Source organism: Mastigoproctus giganteus, chromosome 10 (assembly GCF_048544385.1).
Source record: "Mastigoproctus giganteus isolate SK-2022 chromosome 10, ASM4854438v1, whole genome shotgun sequence".
NCBI lineage: Eukaryota > Metazoa > Arthropoda > Arachnida > Uropygi > Thelyphonidae > Mastigoproctus > Mastigoproctus giganteus.
The window spans coordinates 136,094,478-136,110,142 of NC_143584.1; the positions used below are offsets into that span (position 1 = coordinate 136,094,478).

General features: G+C 38.9%; 1 protein-coding gene across 2 annotated transcripts in view; it reads right to left on the reverse strand.

Annotated features, from left to right (window-relative positions):
• Positions 1-6,094: 6,094 nt before the first annotated feature.
• The window catches only part of LOC150079303 (diuretic hormone receptor-like), a 310,651-nt gene continuing 301,080 nt past the window's right edge, over positions 6,095-15,665 (reverse strand). For both annotated transcript variants that reach the window (XM_090382355.1, XM_090382354.1), the window contains exons 11-12: positions 10,271-10,312; positions 6,095-6,448 (exon numbers count right to left, since the gene is read on the reverse strand). In XM_090382355.1, the coding sequence (XP_090238481.1) occupies positions 6,191-6,448; positions 10,271-10,312 (300 nt within the window). In that variant the 3' untranslated portion in view covers positions 6,095-6,190. The remainder of the gene's footprint in view (positions 6,449-10,270; positions 10,313-15,665) is intronic.

A 15,665-nucleotide genomic window follows, 5' to 3' on the forward strand; every position in this document is an offset into this window, starting at 1 on the left:
CAGATTTTCTTCTTGTTTACACTTCCTGTAAGCAGATATGTCTTTGCGAACCATTTTATGTTTTTTCTCTGTATATAACTCATGTCCTCTAGCTGCATAGCTGTAAAAGGACATTTCTTCGGAAATAAATTGATATTAATAATAATAATAATAATAGTCCATATTCCGATCTAAAGAAGCTTGCAAATAATATTAAACTTTCTTGGAAAAAAAATGTGATGCATGCAAAATGAACAATTATCACAACGAAAAAGTAGACGCGGCGATCCCCACCACTACAATAAAACACATCGGAATAGACAGATCCCATTGGTTGTGATGAGTTGAGAACCCTTGTGAACCCAATTCAAGTCGTGGTCACGCAATTGGTAACCGGACTATAACAGTTAAAAGAGGCTCACATGAGTCTGACAGAGAACGTTGTCACAAAACTGGAACATCAATATAAAATGAGAACGGAAACTGATTCAACCGTCACGATTACCATGGACGCGTTTGTCAACAGTTCCGAAATTGTGATGTCCAGAGTCAACTTCATTGAGAAAGTATTACTGAACCTCCGGGAGACCTCATCAGGCGTTATTTCGAAATTGGAATTCGGCTTCAATATGAAGAAAGCGAAACTTTCAGAACTGCAAGATAATGTCACATTTCTGCACCGGAGTAACAAAGACATTAAGCTTATTTTTCTCGACATCTTCAATAAGATTGAACTGAATAAGTCCGAGGATACGAGGGACATTTCAAACCTTCTTAACGCGCAGGAACTCATGAAGATATATAAAAACGTTGAGAATTATTATTATTATTTTACGGTTGCCCGTAATTAAATACATTATCCCCTATTTGTGTTTGTAAATTGCGTATGTTCTATGGTTGATTTGCCTGTTTTGATGGACGAAAAAACCCCAGTAACTGGGGTTTTTTCGTCCATCAAAACAGGCAAATCAACCATAGAACATACGCAATTTACAGACACAAATACGGGTTAATGTATTTAATTACGGGCAACGCTAAAAATAATAATAATTAAAAACGTTGAGAAGACTAATATTGTGCTAGTTTGTCCTGATTGTAAAAGGAAATCTAGTCATGTTCTTTCCCCTACCATTCCCGGGAGAAATGATTCCGCTGAGGTCCCGATCGACACCGCTCATCGGGCCCAATCTATGTGTCCCCGACAGCCTACTTCAACTGCCAAGAACGAACATTGTTCTTCCCAGGGACAACATCATACACACTCACAGGATAAGACAACTGATGAATGCCATCCTACAAACAGGAGAAAGGGATGTCATCCCCCCCACTCAGGAATAATATGTCACCATTCAAGAAACAAACGTTTGGAGCAAATAAGAATTATCAACGCAATGATAGATCTCCCTCCTCCTCAGAAACTGTTACTGAACTCCTGACCTTTCATTCCTCATCACATCAGTGTATTATTAATCGCTGTGTTATTACTTTCATATGAGGCCTCTGCGCACTAGAAGAGTTATTGCTAACGTCACCCTTCTAGTAATCACTGGAACTTATGAAGCGTCTGATATCCTTAGTAAACTCAATCTCAGTGCTTCTTGTAGACAAGTCAGGAACCTTACACCGTTTCGCCTTGACTCTGCCACCACAGACTTTATGAAGTTCAGTCCACTAAACAGAATCAGCAAATGACTCTCTCATTGACTTCTTTGACAACTCCCAAACACTGATGAAATGACTCTCTCATTGACTTGTTTGACAACTCCCAAACACTGATGAAATGACTCTCTCATTGACTTGTTTGACAACTCCCAAACACTGATGAACTCCATCCACAAGTTTGCCTCTTCTCTTAAACTGCAAAGTGACTAGCTCTGATCTAATTATTGTAGTTTATTATTATTATTTGTTTTATAGTTTAACAGATATTTATTTAAAGTATACCCAGTAAAATAAAATAAAATAAAATATTTCCAGAAGCTTTCGGAACTCGTGTCCCTTTCTCAACTGACAGAATTTTTGAATACATTACAAGCAAAGTGTGGCACGTTACTCATTCGTCATTGTTGTAGCACGGACGTGTGCTGCCTTGCGCCAGTAATCATCCATCAATAAAACGGTTGTCTCCAGGATTGGATGTATACGCATGCCTTTCTGGCGACACTTTCGCCACCGCCTATGGCTAGAGTCACTAAACATAATGAACAACCCTAAGGCATTAAATCGCCAGAAAGGCATGCGTATACATCCAATCCTGGAGACAACCGTTTTATTGATGGATGATCACTGGCGCAAGGCAGCACACGTCCGTGCTACAACAATGACGAATGAGTAACGTGCCACACTTTGCTTGTAATGTATTCAAAAAAATTCTGTCAGTTGAGAAAGGGACACGAGTTCCGAAAGCTTCTGGAAATATTTTATTTTATTTTATTTTACTGGGTATACTTTAAATAAATATCTGTTAAACTATGGACCCCAGTACTCCAGGCCCATTTGTCACTATTTGTTTTATTATTTTTCTATTCTCTAACTGATTAATTATTACTTGTTTACCGGTAACTTAACTTAATACAATCCTCCTTTGTACATATGATTTTAATATTTGAATTTATATCAATGTTTATCTTCCTGTTGGATCTCTTATTATTGTTATTGTGTTCATTGTTCTGATCTCAGATACACTGTTAATGTAAACATAAAAATAAAAAAAAAATAGAGCAGGACAGCACCACTCATCCTCTTTCATCTCAGAAACAAAACTTATCCGTCCAAGATGTAGAATTAAGCCGATGTGATACATATGCAGACGTCCTCAAATCCAATCACTCAACCGTCCAGAGACTTAGGAAGAACGCCCCAAGGCTACATATCCGGCCGCACGCCCTGGGCGATGAGGAGACGCGATCAATTCCCTCCACCCAAATACCACCATTTAAGTGCTGGAGGCACCGTATCAACCAAATCGGATCCACAAGTACCCTCCCCAAAGCATCCCGAAATCATCCATCTCACCGCCACATCGAAGTAACAACCCAGCCAGGACCTCCAGAATATTCTAAGGAGATGACGTTCTTCGAACGTAATCAGAAAGGCACAAAAAGCCCAGAAAACACACCAGAAAAGCCGAACTACCATATGAAGCCCACAATCGGTACTGCTAACCCAACGAAAATTCATGCGATTCCGCTTAAAATCTCGACACGTAATAGATCAATTTTTGTCACCAGTTGAACAGATGAGATCATATCTGAATGAAGACATAGGTATAGATGCAGAAGTTACTAGGCTTACCACCAAACAACCATACTATGCATCATTCAAAATCACTTCTGCGGATTCTAAGTATAAACTAATCGGCCTTGCATCATCTTGGTCTGCCGGTGCACTTGTGAAACATTTCTACCATTCCAAGCGTTTCCCTACCGGAAAGCAGTTTCCTGAACGGTATGAAACCACGACCAAGGAAAAGAAGAGATGACTCAGACCCATCATCAAGTCTAAGAAAGGAGAGAAGCAATCAGGTTATACTGTTCTGAACCTCTCCAAATGCCCGAATAGCCTCACAGAAGCAAGTCAGCGACAAGAACACCTGCCACCAACTGCTGAGGGACATATGAAGATTAAAGTGAGGATTACCTCCAGAACGAATCAAAGCCGATATTCGAAGGCCACCAGAGCTCCAACAAAGACATACATCAAAACTTCTATGGTGTGCACTATTTTCTACCAAAATGCTAGAAGCCTGAGAAATAAGCTTCAGACAATGGAAATTCTTCTCCTATCAAGATTGTATGACGTGATTTGCATTTCAGAGAGTTGGCTCTCCCCTAATGAAGAGGACCTCGCCTTCTCTCAACCTGCTTGTTTCTCTGGCATTTTTGCCTCAAGAGAGCGGAGGACTGGCGGCGGTGTAGGCATTCTCTTCAACACACAGAAATTCTCACTGACTAGCTCAGCCACTTTGAAGACAGAACTGTTTGAAGCTGCAAGAGTCTCACTTAGTGTCCAAGACAACAGACTTGACGTGTGCACAGTCTACATCCCCCCCCACACACAGCTAAGGCTAGCAATTGAACAAATCGACAAGGCAGCAAAGTGTCATTCGACAATACTGCTCCGCTTGAAATCAGTTACCACGACAAGAACAACTAACTTGCGTGGCTCATACTCTTCCTCATATGTCGGTCTGAGTCGCTTGCTTGTTCGGAAAGGTGCATTGGACCTTTCCGAACAAGCAAGTGACTGAAGGACTAATTTTTCATCCCATTCAGAACTTTTTATCAGCTCTCATAGGACTAACTTATATATGGAGGTTTCTTTTACTGAGATATCAGGAGCTTACTCTGTTAGCCCATGTGGATCGATTACGTTTATCAGCTGGAGCTGACTACCATCCGTTTGGAAAGTATGGAGTTGGATTTGTCAACCATAGAAGATTTATTTAGTTATTCACGACCAATTGCTGACGATCTTTGTATCACGGTAATTTTTTTTTTCGTCTGTTTACTTTTCTGATGAGAAGGCTGAAAGGTTGCAGACTAGAAAAGTTCACCTGCACTTTCATCGCTTAGGTGGACATAAGTCCATTGCAGCGTATTGGGAAAGTACCAGGACAGTGTGCGCCAGTTTCCATTTACAGTTCCGGCTAATTTTCTAAGCCCTATTGTTGAAACGGCTAATGTCTGCAACAGTATCTCCATCTGATGTGCTTTGTTCACTGTTTATCCACACTTTATACAATTTTCAGATGCGTTGCATATTTAGAAAAAAAAATGACATGATCTATGAAACAGATATCCCCAATACAGATTGTTAAGGGGCTTCGGAATTGCTTATATTGCATCTTTCTTCCTTTCCATCTTGAAATTGGATACATTAGCAGTTCCTACTCGTAGACTTACTTTTGTCAAGTAACCAACCGGGTTTCTTAAATACTCGTCTTTTACATTATATTTTAACTTTACTGATTTATTCTGTTTCTCTGTTATCCAGCGTCATTGACTGAAACTTTTGGACTAAATTAGCCGAAGGCTGCAAAACCTATTTGAATTTTGGTTGTGCAAAGGTAATGTTCATAATTTTCTTTGAAGATGGAGAAAGTACTTTTTCCCGTAATGACCTCCACTCCTTATCAGCATGCTAGTTATGTCTGGAATCGGCAGATAACAGAGTAAAAATAATATAGATCGTTATCATTTTGTTTCAAGATGGCAGATAATAGCATCAAAAATTTATTATTGCATTAAATGGTTTGAAAGATTTGCAGATTTATAACGGCAGAATACGCCTGGAATTATTAATCAATACAACAAGTAAAACGAGCCACCAATTTATTTTAAGATGACGAAAATGCTCGCTGCCATTTTGGCGATTTTTTTCCAATTTATTAGAGTTATATCTCCTTTCTCCTATGGGACACTACACACACACACACACACATACGCGCACACTCCATAATGACAGTAAGTGGTTTCACCACTTGTCACTCGTTTGGAAAGGTCTGGGTTCGAATTCTGTAAGAGCCCGGAGGTTTCTTAAAGGCTTCCTTAATAAGGACTGTAGTTAACAGATCTCAGACAGAGAAATGGACTTCTTTCCTGAATTATTCCAGGCTTTTAGCCCATAAATACATATTTATACAGACATAATATACAGCAAATAGTCCAAGTGCTTTGTAGTATAATTCATTTAATTCATTACGTAGTCCACAACACTTTTTCTAAATTAGATGCACAGAAAACACGCTTCGTTTTGAGAAGTAATGGTGTTGCAGTTGTCAGAAGGCAGCCAATATATTCCTTGAAAGGAAAGCCTCTTTTATTGGAAGTTTATTCCCTAATGAAGTGTCCAGGAGATTTTTCTGTAAATATCGGTGACTTGTTATACGTATGTTGATATTTCTAGCAAATTAACCTAATATATTTGTAATATTTATATCATTAATTAGTTCACAATCTGGCAGCAAACATGCATTATAAATACATAATAAAATTTAATGAGTAAAGAATTAGTTTGGTTGAAAGTAGAATCAATAATTTCGTGAATGAAGATAAGATTTATCTTCTGCATTAAATGCTGTTATGATATTATATTCTTTTCAAATGCAAAGGGATGAGCCGACGTTTTGGAATTTATTTGATTTACAGGGTTTTACAAAATTAATGCTCACTGAAACATTTACAGAATGCAGATGTACAGAAGTTATTATCTACACCATTTCATCCTTGAATCCTACTGAGCAATAGCAACCTTCTCCACCATCAGCAGAACATTTGGAGCAATGGCTGTTCATACAGATCGTTGTGGTGGTGAAGCTGACACAACTTTCCCTGTCTCTTGTCCCTGTACTTCCATAGTACATGTCTCCAAGTTTTGCTGCGCGGTTAGCAAAAGAATGGTGGTGGGCACCTCCTAACGATCTCTGAGTTTTCCATCGCTCCAGCTGGTGTCGAAGGGAGTTTCGAACCTGTTTAAAAATGTCAGAAGAGAGTCAAAAGTCACATTAATAACTACAATTGACTGCAGAAATTATCAATTGTTTTTATTGTACAATACGAGCATTTAAATTTCTTTTAGTCTGTATTAATCTAAGAGGCGATTCAAAAAGCAGCGGTAATACGGTCTTAAAAACTAACACTTTTATTTCACGGTTGCATTCTCTCAAAGAAATTTCCGGTCGCCTGCAAAACTCAATCCAAAGCATGCGGAAACATCTGAAGCCATTAGCATCCTGGTTTTACCGAAGTGTGGCGTGGGAGTGATTTACTTCTAGCAGCATATCTAGCGTTTAAAGCGTTAACCGTTGAGTGGCTCTTCATGTTTGGGAGAAAAAAAATCATAAAGAATGATTTCCGGCGAATACGAACAGGCGGGTTAATGATTTTTCCATTGGATCGCTGCAATACCTTCATAATAACTAGCCACGCATTTCTGTGATTGATACAAACGACTGGCATGATATCATTCTATGTCATGCTGTTCCCCAAATCAACACTGTAAATGTCGGGCTTTTCCATTCTTTCGTGGGGAAGTAATTGCGAAATATTTGCATATTTTATAGCGTACAATACATATCTGCATAAATTTCCACTAAGATTATATGCCGAGATCGAAGAATTGCAGATCATAAGTAGTTGTAGTTAATTGACAGACAGCTGTGCACAGCTTATCTTAGAAATTCTCAACAGGATTAATATCTGAGCACTAGGATGGCTATGGTATAACTAAGGTTCGGCTATCAAAACCATTGGTTAATTGCTTTCTCTTTACAATGTGCTTTGTATTGCTGGAAAAGTTGCGTTAGACACCGCCACAAAACTACATCAGTGGCGTGGAATAGTCACAGATACAAATTCCTGACATGATTATATATACAACAACGCAACACCAATGTATTATCGTAATCCTGTTATCTGAAAAGGAACACTCGTTACGGTGCGAAACCTAAGCTATACTGCGAATAGTCGTGTGCTAACTCTCTGCCTCTTCCTCTCACACACATACATACACACGCAGCTTTCCTCCAAGCACCGAGTAAGCTGAAGCTGATGAATAGACTGCGTCTACCAGCCATACAAGATTATAACGTTGAAGTTAAACTGAAATACTGGTCAATAAAGCAACTTGTCTGGCATGCTGCGAATCACTTGGAATTTTATGAAGTCGTGTTTTCTGGTTGCTGCTAGGTTTGAACTGAGAAGGCCGTGCTTTTGGAATACAGGATCTGGTTTTACTTTTCAAAGTGAACTGTCACTTTTATATTACATAATAATTTCATTGGCAGTGCGCCACAGTGGGTGCGATAATCGTATGGAAAGACGAAACAGATTAGATCCGATTCCTAATTGTAGGCCAATATCGAGAATATTTCCATTTGGGAAGGTTAGCACATTTCATGGGCATTTTCACTCCGTGGCTATGCTAACCGATATTGGATGGTGACTACAACTTTTTTCCCATCTAAGAACTCAGATTTTATGCAAAATATTAACAAACTGGTGAAGAACACAGTATATACACGATACTTGTGGAGTAGGGAGCAAGGATTAGCATTAGCAGTGGCAAATGATGCAAGAGTGCAAGATTACAGCCAAAAAAAAAAAAAAAAAAAAAAACCCACACCTCCCATTTCACCGATTCATTCCCCCAAATAGTTTATCTAGTTCTTCCTTGAATTTATTTAACTTATCAATTTCCACAACAACAAATGAAAGTTTCTTCCAACAATCAACCGCCCGTTGGCCAAAAGAAAACTTCCGCACATCTATTATGCAACCATCCTTGAATTTTTGCCCACTCATATGTGTAGTCTGAGCAAGAGGAAGAATCCCATCAACATTGAGCTTGTTTAATTCATTCAAAACCTTAAACACATCAATCAGATCACCTCGCAGGTGTCGAGTCTCCAGATGCTGCAATTTGCAACGCTGACTAAAGTCTTCCTTGGTAAGATTACCCCTTTGTTCCGCTCAGAAATCTTGTTGCTCTTCTCTGTTCTTGTTCCAGCAGCTCCATGTCCTTCTTAAATGAGGCCTCCAGACCTGTACGCAGTACTCAAGATGTGGCCTGACCATTGCCTTATACAATGGGATAATCACCTCCTTATCTCTGCTCGCAAAATTCCTGTATATCATTGACAAAACTCCATGAGCTCTCCTAGCAGCCTGCTTGCATTGCTCAGAGCAATTCATATCTGACTGCACAATTACTTCCACGCCTTTTTAATTTTCCCCTACCCTTAGTATAGTACCACACAGTTGTTATGTTGCTCTGGGGTTACTGCTACCCATATGCAGTATTTTACATTTGTCGATGCTAAATTTCAATTAACCATTTCTCAGCCCATCTGCCTAACTTTTCTAGATCCAGTTGCAGTAGCATACTGTCATTACTGTTATTAACCACCGTGCCAACCTTTGTATCATCTACAAACTTGGATGTTAAGTCTGATATGCCTTCATCAATATCATCGAAAAATATAGAAAGCAAAAATAGGCCCAGCACCGAATCCTGGGGTCCTCCATAACATTTGTTCATGAAGAGCAATGTCCATTGATTACCACTCTCTATCTTCTCCCACTAAACTATCCCTTTATCCAGAGCAGCAACTTGCCCTTAATGCCAAACGGCTCCAATTTGTACAGTAGTCTTTTATGTGCAACAGTATCAACAGCTTACCTATTGTATGATCCAAGTATATGATATCAAAATTATTTTTTTGCATAGGATGTCGGTTGATTTGATTGATTTGGTAGTTGTTGGCGCATCGGCTTCTGTGGCCATATTGCACCTCCCAAGGTTTTTGCAGTACTTTGATCCAAGCCCGAGGCGCGAATCGAATCCGCGACCTTTGGGTTGCCGGGCAGGTACTTTACCCACTCGGCTAGCCCGGTCGGCATAGGATGTCGGAGAACGAGAAAAATGATCGAACTTGCCGTATGGAGAATGGCATACATTCTCCATAAGGCGATTTTAAATAAATCACATTCTAAATTTTAAATAAATAATTAAATAAATAATTGATTTAAATAAATCGATTTGAAATAAATCATTGAACAAATCATTGAGTTTAACTAAATCATTATACAAAACATTGAGTTTAAATAAATCACATTTTAAATGAATAGCAATATACTTCTCCATTGGAGTAGTACATTCATTTAAATTGTGTAGTGTAGTACCAAAGCTTAACTGTGCTGAAGTGTCCTCACAACACGAGTACGAGATCGATGCTCTTAGTTTGCTCCAGTTCAAACTGAAGCCACGCTCTACCTGTGCAATAATATATTATTGTTTCCATAGCATAAGACCTTTTGGCCTAAATTCGTTGAAGATACAAAAAAATAGTAAATTTGCTATGTTCTTAGAAGAACCACTATTAAATAAATACGTCGACGTATTTAATGGTGCTTGTAAGCCTCTTAGTTTTGCTTTATATATAACTTTTGAGAATAGTAATATTCTTGAATTCAACCTTTTTAGAAATGATATTTACTATTAGAAACAGAATTTATTAAAATTTCAAATTTATCTTACTATTGACATTTCAAAATTAAAATTTAATTGTGAAATTAAATTTAAAAATTCTGAAGTTTTCTAATTTAAGTATCTAAAAAATCTTAAATTTGACATTTATTAAACGTTTTAAATTTCAGCGATCTGAAATTTGCAATTTTACTGTTAAGATTTTAAAAATTTATAACTACCTAAAAGGAACATAATCAACGTGTTACAATTTATCATTATATCAGAATATGCATGCATTCATGAATTACGTTTAGTCCCTTACCTCAGCATTCAAGAAGCAATATAGCACTGCTACAGTGAAGCCCTAAATAGGAAAACAAGAAACTTTAAAGTTAACTATAACATTAAATTCTAGTTACATATAAGAATGCATTTATAGACTTTGATGGAGTCTAGGGCCCTAAAAAATATCGTAAGCTTTATAAACAGTTCAGTTAAAACAATTTCTTAGAAGCGTGCAGATTTTAGAATTTTAATATAAAAATAAAATGAAAATGAATTTTATTAAATTATAACAGTATTTTTGTAAAATATACCTTAGAATTTGAATAAAAGACTTTATAATTTGGGTGCAATAATTAAATTAACCAATACAAGCATTCTACGTGGCTGATAAACAATTTAACCAATTAAAAATAGATTTAATTATTTAAGCTAATAGACTAAGGTTTTAACGCTACGTGGCGCTGTCCTCCAAAAGTGTAGAAAATTTTGGTATTGTTAGACGCATTGTGTGTAAAGCGTATTTTATTGTTTCCTATTGTAGATTTTCTAGTGAAGTTTATTGTGAAACTGTGAATATAATGTATTGTGACTAGAATATCAGTTTTGACTAGCTATACCGAGGAGAGACAGACTTTTAACGTAAAATTTGTACTTATAAATGTGAAAAGTTAACCCTACTAATCGACCAGGCACTGAAGCTATCAATAACAGGGAGATTAGAAAGCTATAACTGCATAGGCAAAAGGTAAGTTACAATAAGTATATCGAAATTAGAGGGACAATTAAAAATATTTTCAAAGTTTTGTTACATTTTATTCATGGATAAGAAAGCTTTGCTTGTATACTGAAACAGTATATTAGCGAATAAATAATTCGAATTCCCAAGAAATTGCGCACTAACTCTTTACTCGTGATTCATGCTGTAATACTTTTCGGATATTAGTATGTGCTTAATTGATTATGCTTGCGTCCTTTTTGTGCAGTGTTATTAATTATTTTTTAATAATTATTTTATAATTATTCACTTATTGTTTGAGGGCAGTAATGAATTTTAATAACTGTAAGCAACGTTTTTTAGAGACTTATATTAAAAGACACTAAAGTCGTTCTCTTGTAGCATTTAAGTTGAGATGCATGCTTATAATTGGCACGTGATATCACTCCGAGTGCATTTTTGCATTTCGCCTTCTAGTGTAATGTTACTAGTTCTAACCACTAATTAGTACATATCGGCTATTTTAATTGATGCATCACTAGAATTATAACAGGTAAAATATTACTGTTACAAATTGGCGGATTATATTTCGTAAAGAAAGCTGCAGGTAAATATACGCAGAGTTAAAATTGCTAATTATGCACACGACCGAGTAGAGTATATTTTGCATGGGGGAGAGAGAAGGGACAGAGTCAGTGCTATAACTGAAATATGTTGTAACTAATGAGATATAAATAATTGTAGTATATGGTCTAATGAACATGAGACGTGTTCAGAGAAAAGAAGCTAATACTGTAATGTAGTTATCTACAGGATGTGGAGACATATGTAAGGAGTTATGGCGCGCCCGTGATTTTAGAACGGGTTGAATTTCATTCTAGAAGTGCTTTTTATTAATTAGCGACAAATTCGTTAGCCTAGTTAATGATTTCGCGGAAGTAATGATTTATGTGAGGTTTATTCTAGAGAATTCAGGTTTTATGAAAATTGCCTTCTTTGGGGGGTGAACTGAGAAATGCTCATCCACTCATTTTCCAAAATCTTAACTCTGCCACCTGTGTATGATGGCTCCTTCCGTCAGCCTAGTATTGCTGCTAGTCTGTGGGTTTATGTGGCGTTATTTCTTAAATTATGAGGATCATAGTGTAAAGTACAGTGATATGATTTTTGCACGTTTTTAATCTGTTTTGTAAGAATAACTGAGATAGCGAACAGTAAGCTTCACCCTGGAGAAAGAAGCAAGAAATTTTTTTTCAAACAATTTTATGAATATTTTTTTCAGAGACATTAGAATACTGCACTTGCACCATGCGCATTAAATTATTTGTTTTTGTATTATTTTATTTTAGAGGATTTTTTTGATAATTTAAATTTTGAATGCACACTCTACTGTTTCGTTTTTTTTTTTTATTTGCGTATTTCGAAGCTTATTAATGCTGCCTAAAATATTTTCTTTAAGAAAATTTAGAATCTTAGATATTTCACGCCTGAATGTCTATTTCTGTTGAGGTTTTATGCAATTAAAGTTATTTTAAAGTGCTTTGTTCAAATTAAAGATTTTTTTTTTTTCCTTTGAATTAGTAGATCTAGGAGTAACTGACGATGGTTTGTTTCCATGTAAAGATACATGTGGACGTAAGGATGTCGGATACAGTTGAGGTTCCCACATTCGGAAGTTCCTTGTTTGTTACCATCCAGCCAATTTTAGGAAATGGGTAAATTTTTGGGAAAACGAACTAAGAATCAACCAATTTGGTTCTGGGATTAGTCATTCGCCCAAGCCGCTGCTTGGGAACTGATTGTTCAGAGTTGATGTTCACCTCGGGACTATGAAAGATTAACTCATTCTAAACACGTGAGGAAATTTTTAAAACATCAAATCATCGGTTAATCTTTACAAGCGGATACCCCACCCCATGGATCTTTGCGACAAGCATAGACAAGTGTAGCTCCTCCCGCTTATTGCTCCGACAGACTGCTAATTAACGGTGGTTTGTGTTAGAATGAATGCCGTCTTGTCACTTTTTTGCACTGATTTCTCCTCTCGGAGCTTGTTTAAAATCGAAAACGAGTTTCTCCTTCAGTGCTAGTGTAAAATTGGGAAACAATCCTTTCCCCCCTTATAAAAGTTTAAAGTGTGTTAAGGGTCTAACGACACCAGGGGTTTTCCCCATCTCCGCGTAGTCTATTGTCGTGTGTTACTGTACGCTGTAAAGGTCAGAGATTTAAAAGTGTATAGATATTACTGGGTGTCGTTTACCGTTGTTCATCTGGCCATTTAGCCGCTGTGCCCCCTGCTGCGGCCCAACGTTGCCCACACTAAACCCCGTGGAGGCAGACCAGGTACACCAGTATTTTTAAATAAGTGCTCTGGCAGGCCCTCCCACCTAATTTCCTGGGATTTCAGTGGCTAGGACCTGAAAAAAAGGGGGGGGGGAGCGCTAGAGGTTGGGTCAGGCTAAAGGAGTTTTATGTTATACAGTGTGGAAATGACAATTCTGGGTGTAGGGCTAGGATAATTTTGACATGGGATGAACGCTAGTTGGAAATCTAGAGGGGGGAGGGGTGGGAGACAGAAGTATAGGGTCGATAGAGTAGATCACCCCAAAATCAGTGAGGCAGGCAGGCAGGCAGGCCCATACCCCACCAGAAGGAAAGAGAGGCAGTGGGAGGGGAGCTCTTCCCCGCCAGGGGAAAAGGGGGAGAAACAGGGCCGTGCAAGAGAGCAGGGTTAAGGATCGCCACATGGCGTTGCCAGCAATGCTGCGTGAAGTCATAGGCCGACCGGGCTAGCCAGGTGGGTAAAGTGCCTGCCTGCCTGGCAACCCAAAGGTCGCGGGTTCGATTGCCGCCTCGGGCTTGGATCGAAGTACTACAAAAACCTTGGGAGGTGCATTATGGCGAAAGAAGCCTATGCGCCAACAACTACCAAAAGAAAAAAAAAAAAAAAAAGTGAAGTCATAGTTGGTGGAGTCCATTCTGAGAAGGTTAAATTCAAGTAGTGTCAATCCTGGGACAGACAGGTCCTGTCCAGGTAGTGGAGTCATTTCAGTGGTGAGTCAACTTGGCGGGAGCAGAAGCCCGAACGGCACTCATGGTAGATGGCGGTGATGTTGAGGCTGCATTGTAAAGGCACGATTATTGTGCAGATTGAAAGTCTCCATGGGGAATGCAGTACGCTGAAGCAAGTAGTGGTCTGACACATGGCTGGTTAGGCCGTATAATTGTCTGGTTGAGTCTGATTCTGAGGTTGTGGTAGGGTTTTCTGCCTCGTGAAGAGGCCTTGAGCAAAGTTAGAAAAGACTGTATAGGTGTGGTGGTCTTCCAGGAGATGTTGCTCCTGGTCTCTCTGGATGAAATGGATTTGTGTGATGAGAGAAGATCTAAGGTCATCATATAGTAGGCAGTCATGCATGAAGTGGTCCCAGGTCTCCTGGGCGCCACAGGTACAAAGGGAGTTGTTGGAGAGTCCAAGAAGGTTCAGTTTACTGCGAACGGCACCATGCCCTGTTAAGAGGTACGTGGTTAGAAGGCCTGGGGAGAACCAGGATGGTGATTTAGGATATGCTTTGCATATGCCCGGTATAAATTTGATTTGCGGGTGATGGCCCCTTTGGTGGATTCAGATGATCTAGCTTGCCAAGTTTGTTGTAAGTAGGTTAGGAGTCGACTTTTTCCCATGGAATAGGTGTTAGCAGGATCTGTGGTAAAATCAATGAAGGTGGTAGACTTTCCTCTGCTGAGCTGATGCAACATCCCCACATGGGCCACCTCAAGATCCGGGATCAGTACACCGGCGAGGGTCTGTAGAGCGAGCGTGCTGGAGGTGCAGCATGCTCTGGTTATCGTAATGAGAATTGGCCGCTGAATGATGTTGAGCTTTCTTCGTCCTACCACGATGAAGGCTTTGGTGAACCATATGCCAGAAGCATAGGTGATGGCCGGTATGAATACGACTTTATAGAGCAATGCTAGGGTGCGCTTTTTGAGTCTCCAATCTCAGCGGGTTACACTGGCGACCAGTGCAGTATAGTTTCTTATTTTAGAAATTTTAGTTTGCTGTAGATGATAATGCCAAGGAGTTTCAGCTGGGTAACAGGCCTGATGGTTGTGCCATGTATCTTGATCCGAGGCGGCCTCCGCAGATCAAGACAGCCCTTCAAGAGAACGGATTGGGTTTTCGTGGATGAGATGCCCCTCTCGGTGCTGGTTTGAAATCGTTTTTTTAATTTTAAAACTCTGCCAAGGCGGAGACGGGGGGGGGGGGGAACTCGTTTCCCGATTTTAAACCACTGCCAAATCGGCATTCATTCACATCTTTAGAATATTTAATATCCGTATTCCCTCTTATTGCTTGTCGCAAAGATTGGCACAAATGTCACCTGACCAGTCTGTTGGGAGAAGCTACGCTTGCCAAACACTATCACGCCACGCCTCCTCAAAAATCCACGGAAGGGATACCCATTTGTAAAGATTAACCAAATTATCTATTTCTATCCTTGAACAAGGTTAACGACTCAGAAATTCAGTTCTTGGTTTCCTCGATTCGTATATAAAGCATTGGGTTGATGTAAGGCTGCATCTCCATCGAAGAAACGCAGGGAAACTTGTGTTGCACAATGTTGTAAGATGCTTCGCATTTGAAAATTACTTAACTTTGGTAAACAACGTGTCTACACGGGAAGAACGTTATGGCATCATGTTGGCACTTGTTTTT